Below are 10,944 nucleotides of genomic sequence, written 5' to 3'. Positions count from 1 at the left end.
TCCTCTGTATTCCTAACTCATTTGATGTCTCAAAGAGACAAAAAATTAAACCTACAGATCATACTCATGGTCTTCCTTCCACACTAGTCTTCTAGTCTTCCTTGACTCGCTGTCACACCACCCATACAGTTATGGAAACTGAATCTTAAGGGTCATCCTTGACAACACCTTCTCCTTCACTGGCATATTTCTACATCTCTCCTGTTAATTATATCTTCTAAATGCAGGTGGGATACATTTTTTCCCCAATCTCTACTGCTATGATCCTTTTCACACTCTTATTTAGATTCTCCTACAGTTACTTTTTAACTAGTCTTTTCACTTCTTCCCTTGCACATATAACCCATTCTCCATGTAGCAGTCAGAGTCATCTAATAAAAATACAAAATAAAATTAAATTCTCTTAGGATACATTCGACAACTCTTAACTGTGTTTTTTATCTTTATTTTATATTTTTAAAATTACTTTTACTAATTTTCTTCAAAATTTCTTAAAACTTTAGTTCTGTACATAAAAATGGATTAAATTTTAAAAGAGAGCCACTTTACTTTTTGATTGCTAAAATTATATTTTATATGTTATAGTACTTTAAAATAGTCCTTTTGAAATTTTAAATATGTTCTCTCAAATGATGTTTTTATTGATTTGATGAATATTTCTATTGGTTAATTTTATTTAATTTTTAATTAAAAAGTAACTCAGTGAATGCATAACAATCTAAAACCATTCTTTTGGGCAAATAATATACGGTTTTCAAACTCTAGTCCTAACCTCTAACAACAAAAATGTTCTTAATCTAATAACATGACTCAAATTTCAGCATTGTCTTTCTGCAACTTATTGCACATACTGTGTTACAAAAACTTAGCATTTTAACTTTGTTTTAAAATTTATAGGGTAGTCTTTTCTCCAATATTTGAAAAATGTTTAAGATAACTTTGAAAAGGCCCAAAATGAAGGATCAGAGAGTAAAGTTTTATGTGTTTATTTTCTTCCTTCCTCTGCCAATCCAAATTAAGAAGATAACCTTAAATGAGGTCCAAAAAATACAACTTGAATAATCAATCATTTGATGGAAGTGCCATTTTTGATAATTTTATTTTAAATAATAGTAAATTAATTTAAATTCCAATTTTTAATATTTTTCGGTTTCACTTCTTCCATCCATACATTTCAAATGTAAATTAACTCCTAATAAAAATGTTTTATTGCTTTTCTGAAATATGTGGTTCTGGTGCTTTAAAAATCAACACTGTTTTGAAATACCAACCTGAATCTCCATGTTGCATCAATCTGAAATACTTTGAGGAAGTTTGTGGCTCAAAGGGCCTTCTGGGAGCAATGGATCTTATCTAATTTTTGACAAATTGATAAGTTGCAGAAAGGAACCAAATATTTACTACCAAGTCTATCTTTATTATTATTATTATTATTAATATTGTTATTATTGACTTTTTTTTTAGAGAGAGAGAGGAAGGGAGAGAGAAACATGGATTTGTTGTTTCACTTATGCATTCATTGAATGATTCTTGTATGTGCTCTCACTAGATGAAACCCACAACCTGTGATCCCCACAACCTTGGCCTATGGGGATGATGATCTAACCAACTGAGCTACCCGGCCAGGACACCACCCAGTCTATTCTTAAGGAAGGGTCAGTTTCTGGCCCAGTGCCTTATTCCTGCAGCAGCCCTGCCTGGGGCCCCTGGCGCCCCTGTCTGTCCTCCTGGGTATATGATCCATGAATCTTCCCTTCACTGGAACTGGGTCCTATTTAGTCTGGGAATTTGTGATGTCAGGAAGGATTATGTATTCATGAGACCAAAATAAAATCAACCCAGGAACACTGACAACATTTTCCTCTATCACTTATTCTCCTATAAAGGTTGGTCTGTCTCCCTTGCTGAAGAATTGCAGAAATACAACTCTGACTCTTTCAGCAGTTATTGCAGTCCAATAGCAGAGGAAAGAGGTTGTTAGCAAGGACAATTTGCCCTCTACCAACCCACTAGCTGGCAATTAACAATCAGTGCGGTAGGGCTCCATTACCCGTTGCTGTGTGGAAACTAAGGACTCTAGAAACGCCTCAGATCAGCCAAGACCAGAAAAATCTGAGGCAGACTTAAATATAATATTTCCCCCAGAGAATATAGTGCATGTTTTATTGGTTGGAGAAAGCCTGGTAAAAGTGTTCAGCTGATGAGCAAGAAAGAAGACAGATATTTTTTGCCTAGGGACCCGCTGGAGGCGCCCTTCAAGAGGCAGGTGGGAGGGAGCTGGAGGATTGAGGTTTTGGAGTGGGGACAGGCCCTGTTTGAATGCAGGACCTGGTGGCTTTATTTGTTAACCAATTGGGTTCAGTCTGGGAAATGCACACTCAGCAGGGAAAGGGGAAGAAAGATTAGCGGTAGTTTTCTTTTTCTTCCTTCCTTCCTTTCTCTCTCTCTCTCTCTCTCTCTCTCTCTCTCTCTCTCTCTCTTTTTCTCTCTCTCTTTCTCTCTTTCTTTCTTTCTTTCTTTCTTTCTTTCTTTCTTTCTTTCTTTCTTTCTTTCTTTCTTTCTTTCTTTCTTTCTTTCTCTTTCTTTCTTCTTTCTTTCTTTTTCTTTTTTATCGTCTAAAGTTTTACATATGTCTCCTTTTCCCCGATTGACCCCCGCCGCCCCCAGCCATTCCCACCCCGTGCAAGCCCCCACCGCCTCAGTGTTTGTGTCCATTGGTTAGCTAATATATATGCATACAACTCCTTTGGTTGCGGTAGTTTTCTAACACAACACAGCTCAAGTCTTCGGCTTGTGTCCCCTCGCTCACCCCGCCGAGGCAGGAAACCCGGCTCCTGGAACAAGCTGGCCACCGATTCCTGTGACTCCAGGACGCCCTGGCCGCTGCACCCGCCTGGTTCCTCGACTCTCAATCTACCAGTTTTTGATTGGTGCCTCTGCCTCCGAGCCTTGGGCTGACTAGATCGGAGGCACCTCAAATATGCTTGTGCCACTCGCCTGGCACAGCTGAGGACTGGTACCGGTGGGGCTGCACTCCACTATAGAGGTTTAAGGATAGGCACCAGGGTTCCCTCTGCAGCATTTCCCCCCCGAGGACTGCGCTGGGCGCGGCTGGCGCCCCCTCCTCACCTCCCGCCCGCCCTCCGCACTCCGAGGCCAGGGGCGGGTCTGCATCAGGCCTCTTATGCTCCGCTCAGCCCAGGCATTGGACTCCCAGCTACGTACTGCCACCTTCCCTCCCCGCTCCAGGGTCCAAGGGCTGAGAAGGAGGAACCCGGTGAACTGGAGGAGCTGGCAGGCTGGCCTAGGGAATAAGGAAGGAAAGCTAGACCCTGGGGGAGGAGCGGGAGGACGAGGAGAGAGAGAGAAAGAGAGAGAAAGAGAGAGAGAGTCGGGTGCACCCCTGGGGGCACGCGTCACCCTGCCCAGCCTGGACTCTCCGGGGCGCCAAGTCCCAGCCCAAGGCCCACGAGTCTGGGGCTCCCTTTCTCCTGTTCCGTCCCTAGTCCCTCCTCCAAAACCTTTGGCCAGAGTCTGCTTGCCAACATTCCTAAATCACATTTGCCAGCTCGTTGCACCAGGTTAGGAATAAGGCTCTGCTTTCGCGTGGGTACACAAACGCCCATTCTCCTAAGGTTAGTGACCACTACACCTTCCCCAGGAGCTCCTTCGGAGGGGGTCCGCGGGCATTTACCCCACTCAAGGACCTAATCAGTGGCCAAAGCCAGTTAATTCCCTGAAATATCCTTGCCATTCATATCCTCAGAGGCCTTCTGCTGCGATTCCGGGAAAGCCTCGGTGAAGGAACAAGAGGCGCCCAGGGGAAGTGAGAGTGGGCGGGAGCTAGAGGGCCACGCGGGGTAACTAAGGCCTGAGTCCTGGAAAGGGCACAGTTAGGACCCTGACAAGAGCAAACCCTTTCCCCGCTGTCACTGCTCCCCCTCCCGTGGGATACACAGAAACCGGGGGCACTGGACCTCTTGTTTCCAAACCCCGAATGCCTGGGGTCCGAGACGTGAGGGTGGGCGGGGGCGGGAGACAGCTCCCCCTTTCCCCCAGCTGGCAGCACCGCCCGGCCTCCGGCATTCCCGCTGACCCAGAGGAGAGGATACCAAATCTCTGGGCAGCCAGGTGCGACGGGCACCAACGCGCACGAGAAGCCGGGCAGGGAGGCGGTGGTCTGGCGCGGCTTGATGTGGCAGCGACACTGCTGACCCCCGCCCGGAACTAGGGTGACTCCAGCTTCGCTCTATCCTGGTCCCTGCAGTCCTGGCCCGGGGCGTCTAGGGTCGCCCTTCAGCTCCCTGCCACAGGTCTCGGGGCGGCACCACGGGGAGTGGCAGGGACTGGCTCCCCGCTCCTCGCCCCGCAGACGCGGGTGGGGGATTCTGAGTTGTGAGAGGCAGCCACCGCCTCCCTGGCGCTCCGCCCTGCAGGCGGCGGGATCCTATAGATCCTTGGAGAGCTGCTCGCTGTATCCCGGGGGTCGCGAGCGAGTACGCCGAGATCAGCAGGCCCGACGCCATCGCTGGCCCACCTTGAAGCCCCCCACCCCAAACACACAGGCCCTGAGTGCAGACCTAGCGCCTCCCCCCACTTGGAGATCCCTGCAGGGCCTCCGGGAGAGACTGACCAAAGGACGAGGAAAGCACTCGCAAGGAAACTTGTTCCTCCTGTCTCCCCGCAGATACAGACTGGCCAGCCAGTGCGGGGACGGGGGCGGGAGGGAGTGGGGGAAGGGCTCCGGGAAGGGAGGGGAGGAAGTGAGGAGGGGAGGGGGAAGGGAGGAGGCTGCAGTTGGTGAAACTCCTCTGCCTCCGTTCTTCTCATTGCTTGCTCCTCTCCTTCACGCAGACACTCGGACCTCCCCTGGGCGCCAGCTCCAGGGCTCCAACGGGTCCAGAGACAAGCCGGATTTATTTTTCCTTTCTGGAAATTGGCTTTGGTGTGTGCTTCCCTCCCACGCACCTCCCCCCCCCCCGCTCCTCCCCCTTTTGAGACATGGCCCGGGCAGTGGCTCCTGGAAGAGGAACAAGTGTGGGAAAAGAGAGAGGAAACCGAAGCTAAATGACAGGATGCAGGAGACTTGAGACACAAGAAGAGAAGCGTTGCTCTCGGAAGAAGTCACTGCCTCACTGCTTTCCTTTCTCCAAAAGGGACTGAGGATTTTACAGCTCTGGGCGGATTTGAGAGCTTTGGATTGTTTAGATTCCCCCTTTTGCTCTGTTTTCCCCGCCCGTCCTTGTTCTCCCGAACCTGCCTGGGGATCCGGCTTAGGGAGAATGGAGAGGGGGCTGCTGCTCTTCGGCGCCGCGCTCACCCTCGCCCTCGCCCAGGCCAGCGCTTTTCGCAACGGTAAGTGACAGGCGGAGGCGCTGGAGACAGCGCCCGCCCCGGGCTCAGGGCTACCCGATCCGGCCGGGCTCGGTTTCCCGCCCAGCTACGATTCCTGCAGCGCTGTTGGGATGAACCCGGAGTAGCCACCTCATGGGCGAAGGAAACTTTTATCCAGGCGGAGAAATAAAGAAATCAGATCGGTCGGTTTAGGGCAGGAATATTTTAAGCCCTCTGGCTCCCTCCTGAAGTTTGTGGTCTGGCTTGGGGGTTTTCCTAACTCTGCTACAAGGCAGCTCTGCCTACCTTCCCAGATCAACACACCAATTACCTTAATAATGTTTCCTCCCAAAGGCAATTAGATGAGACACGCTTTCAAAAATCTAATGGCTGTTGAAAGTGAATGAAGGCTTTACCAGTACTCCCTAGTTCTCTTCAGCTCCCCTAAACCGTTTCCTCTGGTGGGTGCCTCTAAGAGATAGCGGTTGGTTGGTTGATGGAACTCCTTCTCCCGCCTTTGTAAATCGTCTCTAATCCGTCAGGAGCATGAACAAAAGTTACAGTGTCAATACAGGAATCTGATGTATACAGTGTAAGGCACCAGGATATCTGAAAATCCCTAACCTAGCTGCAGCTTCCACTGAGCTTTACAAGGACTCACTGTTAAGTAAATGGAACACTGTGCTGCGTTATAAACAGTATCCTGTAACCTAAATAATTAATTTGTGATCTGGTTGTAGGCATGTTTCATTTACCCTGTGAAGTTAAAGATATGAAATTATCTTTACAGTGAGTCTTCAGCAATTATTATTAACTAATTATCAAATATTTACTCCTTTGGTGGTGAAGGCTGGGGGGAGGGAGGGGAAGAGGGCAATGGGGGAAAAAGGGACATATGTAATACTTTAAACAATAAAGATTTATAAAAATATATATATTTACTCTTGTTTGGTTTAGATTTCAATCAAAGTAATTAGAAGAAAAGCCCATCCATTACTTACTGTGGTATATTGTTTTAATAAGAGACCACAAGTGGAGGGTGTTCAGACCAGGAGGGATTTAAATCCCGTCTTTATGATGGAAGTTAATCTTTCTAATATGCTTTTTGGAGGTTTTGTGATTGAAGCTATAAATTCCATCCCCACAGCTACTAAGTAGTGTTCTGAAAGATAGGCTTGGAAACAAAACATGCACACACACAACTGCAAATGCAGAGTTCAATTTAGTACTGAACCTGAGGTCGTGGCATATTTTTATAATTTGGTAGGGGATAAAATAACATTCTCTTCCAATTGAAGGAGCTCAGGTGGTTAGACTTTAGAAATTACAGAAACCCACCCTCCCCAACTCCTGAGATTAAATCAGTAGTGATGTTCACAGGATGGATTTGAAACCTAATGCAAATAGCTTTCAGACTTGAGGTTGTGACCTACCTCTCTCTCTCTCTCTCTCTCTCTCTCTCTCTCTCTCTCTCTCTCTCCAGGGTGTCCCCCCAAATGTACACACACTTTAACAGCCAATAGTTCAATTTTGAAAATGAAATATATTTTAATAAGCACTGCCTTTATAATTATTCAAAATCTGTGCATACATTTTTGGGATACCCTATATATGTTATAAATGTGTGTGTGTGTGTGTGTGTGTGTGTGTGTATACACTTTTTTTTTCTTAGCAGAAATCTGGGGGATGCTAAGAACCTGAGCTTGAGTTGGTGAGCTTGATAAGTTAAAGCCATGTTGCTGTGCTTGTAGTGACCACAACTTCAGTAGCTCAGCAGACCTCTTAAAGCTATGTCCACCTCCTGTGAGTCCCAGTGTCTGCTAAATTAATTCATTAACCTTATTTAGGACTAATGGTCCAGAGTCATTAGAAATTGCTCTTTCTTAATCAACTGCTAGAGAGATTGAACAGAGCCAGGGAGTCTAGCAGTCCACATTATCTTATTACACTGTCACTTTCTCAGAAGTCACAGATTAAAGAGCTCTGGTGTGGTACTGAGGCCACCTAAATGTCTTCTGCAGTGACTCTGTCGAGTGACTAGAAGCAGTGCTGTTTTATTTCACTCCTCTAACAGATACCAGACTATGCCATGATATCCATACAGAGCTGGAGGAGACTAATGAGATGGGGTCACTTTCCAAGGTTTTTTTTTTTTGTTTTTTTTTTGGGTTTTTTTTGCACATTTAAAATAAAGCAAGAGCCTGAGTAGAATCACACAACAACGTCCAATATGATCATTAGCTGAGATTCTGAACTCCAGTTGCAACATCATTTCTTCTGGGCAAATCTTAAGCTTTTAAAAGCCAAGGCAGAGGAAACCAGTGTGCCATTCCTAGTCTAAGAAACAGAAACCTCTAGCAATTGAGAAAAACAATATAATTTATATTGTTTTCTTTTTAATTTATGGGAAATGATTTCTGTAATGCATGTAGCTTTATGCATTTTTGATGTGCACTTCATCTTTCATTTCCATTTGACCTGGTTTTCCTGTAATAAAATTCTGTAGACTTGTAAATTCATGCTGAGAGCAAAGAATGCTATTCTCTTTCCACAGGGAAACAATCTATTAGATGCAATATTAAAATCTATATATACCATTATTGAAAATTTGTGATTGATAGGCTTATATGTTTCACTGCTTTCATACCTGTTCCTCTTTCACTGAATTTTTATTGCTCAAAATTAAGCATCAATAAATGTGACTGCATTTCAGGCTGAACATGAAATCCATCATAAAAAGTGACAATGACAATCTATGCTGAACAAGAAATCAGCCTGGAGACTGGTTTATTTAATTAATGAATCACTTCAGCATTTGGGTTGTTTTTGTTTGTTTGTTTGTTTTTTTTTGCAAGGAAGTCTCAAAAAGAATTAGCTCACCTTTCCCAGAATGTGAGAATGGGGCTTACCATATGTATTATCAGACAGATCTTAGTGTGGTGGATTTTTTCAACATGTAGATAATTGGAATTATTTTTCTTCTGCCTTATTGTTTTGATCTGGTCTCCCAGCCCCAGCAACTTTACTTAGAGAAATAGAGTAGAATTATTCCTGCTTCACCAAATAGACTTTGTTCTGTGTTAATCTGAATGGAGCAGAGATAACACACAATCACTTAGATTTATGGGCAGATAGAACAACAGAAAAGGTTTGTCTTGGAAGCCAATCCCCACTGACCAATGACACAGACCAAGCTTATCATCAAAAGCTACACAAGGGTTCCAATAGCATTATGTAGTCACCTTCCACTTAGAACTTGCTACTTAATTCGATTACACTTCTTGGGGGTAATTAAGTCTAGCAGAAGCTCCCTGGGGACCCTGTTAACATCCATTGAGGGGACTTCATGTATTTTTTTAATGCTAGAAGTCCTTTTTCTTGGGACAGAAGTTTGTGGGGGATGGGGATCCAGTCATTTTAGATCTCAGTTCACTTTCCTCCTGATCCAACCTTCCCTGGGATCAAAGAGCATTCCTTGGTGGGGTGTTACTATCTGTATATGCGCTATTGAAGGACCTGCAGGGACCTGTCAGAGTTCTCCATAGGAAGTTAAGGGATGCTCAATAGCTGGTAATTTACATACAATGCTAGAATACCTAACTGGTTGTCAGAAAAAGATCTACTAAAATGTTATTTTCATTACAGATAAATGTGGCAATACTATAAAAATTGAAAACCCCGGGTACCTTACATCTCCTGGTTATCCTCATTCTTATCACCCAAGTGAAAAATGTGAATGGTTGATTCAGGCTCCAGAACCATACCAGAGAATTATGATCAACTTCAACCCTCACTTTGATTTGGAGGACCGAGATTGCAAGTAAGTGAGAACGTTATTTGAACAGGGCACCACAGCACCATCTAGTGGTCGCGATGTCTAACGGGGGCAGTCTGTGTGTACAATCTGGGATATAAATGGAACCAGGGGGCATTCCAGTCTAGGCCAGATAACATGTCAGTGGGTATGGAAATTAAATTATGTTAAGTGATTTCTGAGTTCCCCAAACTAGGAAGATTATATTTAAATGTGCAATCACTCGTATTATTTTTCCTGTTAACACTTTTGGTTTTGAAACGCTTTTAAGAAATGTATATACATGTGTCTTCCCTCAATCCCCACCCGGAAAGGAGAACTAGAAACCCAAACTTTCATTTGAGTTTTTATTAAATATTGGGAGTTACTAACATTTGTGGCATTGAAAGACAGTAATATTGGATATTTTTGTAACAAATCTCAATTTGTTACAAATTGTAACCAAATATCAATTGTAATCAAATACCAATTTTTGTAACAAATCTGTAGCACATTTCATAATTTAAGAACTCTATCTTATTGGCATGACAAAATAAAATTGTCATTGAAAATAAAAGGAATATAGGGTAAGTGGGATAAGGGAATTTTTATGGTAGATAAACGATTGCAAGTCTCTTATTGAAGATGAGTAAAATAATTATTAATGTACAATGAGTAAAAAGAGACTCAAATATGAATCAGTATTTCATCCATCTGCTTTAGTTTTGCTATCTCCTTCTATTATTAAGTTACTAAGCATTGTTAAGTTATTATGCCAGATTTCATTATTATGAAAACATTCACACTATAGAGAGCATCTAAATTATATTTCCCTACTTTATGTGAACAAGCTGGTATTCAGTTTTCCACAGTATGGAAGGGAAGTGTTGACATTGCAGGCAGCAGTCCGCAAAGATCCAGATTTACTCTTCTCTCTGGACAACCAACAGACCCCCATCTCTGTTTTGTCCACATCATCCCACTCTGCCCTACAGCTCATGGTGTATTCTCCAGAGATTTGAACCTGAATATCAATTTTTAATGAAGTTTAGACATATAAATAGTTTGAACAAAGGAAAACAATCTAGTTAAATCTGAATTCTAAAGTGTCTCTCAGGGATATGTTTCCCAAGTTTTAAAATGGGTCAGTTTGATATCATTGTATACAATGTACATAGATTACTTCTTTCACTGGATATCAACATTATTATGTAGGCATACTCATTATTAAAACTATTCTATCTGAAAACACATAACCCTTTTAAGAAAGAACAAAATAATATTAAAATATTCCCCCCTGTAGTAAGTCCTCAACAGCATGTTGAGTTGGTGGGGTAAACTAATTTTTCATGGACAGGGTATCGACTTCATCTGGTTAACTAGAATGTTAACTCAATATTTTAGCATACAGAATTAGCAATTCATATACTGTTGATCAATTTCCAAGTAATCAGCATACACTACAGTACAATAAAATTATGCTGATTCTAATTTAATCTTTGTCCTGTGATTCAGAAGTGCTTCACGATATTAAATTGACTTTTTAAATCTGGTGTGAAAGTTGTCATTAATAGAGTATTACAGTGACTGCTAAAAAACAGAGTTTATTGTATTTTTGGGGGGAGTCAGTATTCTGTATGGTGGGTTTTACATTGTCAATCACCTAGATAGCTAGAGACTTGTTTCTATTTTATTTTTGTTTTTTGACAATACTTAAGCTGCTATAGAACATGTTTTTAAGAAACTCTGATAAAACATATTCAAGAAATGCAATTATTCCCCAAAATAAGGTGTTATTAAATTTCAATAAACTCACA

General features: G+C 43.0%; 1 protein-coding gene across 1 annotated transcript in view; it reads left to right on the top strand.

Moving 5' to 3' along the window:
- The first annotated feature begins 4,772 nt into the window (after positions 1 to 4,772).
- Positions 4,773 to 10,944, top strand: part of NRP1 (neuropilin 1) — a 172,801-nt gene continuing 166,629 nt past the window's right edge. Inside the window, 2 exon segments of the mRNA XM_080686986.1 lie at positions 4,773 to 5,355; positions 8,980 to 9,154. Coding sequence (XP_080543112.1) covers positions 5,283 to 5,355; positions 8,980 to 9,154 — 248 coding nt within the window. The 5' untranslated portion in view covers positions 4,773 to 5,282.

This window comes from Plecotus auritus (assembly GCF_963455305.1).
Source record: "Plecotus auritus genome assembly, chromosome: 1".
NCBI classification, from domain to species: Eukaryota; Metazoa; Chordata; class Mammalia; order Chiroptera; family Vespertilionidae; genus Plecotus; species Plecotus auritus.
Note: the sequence above shows the minus strand (reverse complement) of the source record. Positions and strands in the feature narration are given on the sequence as shown.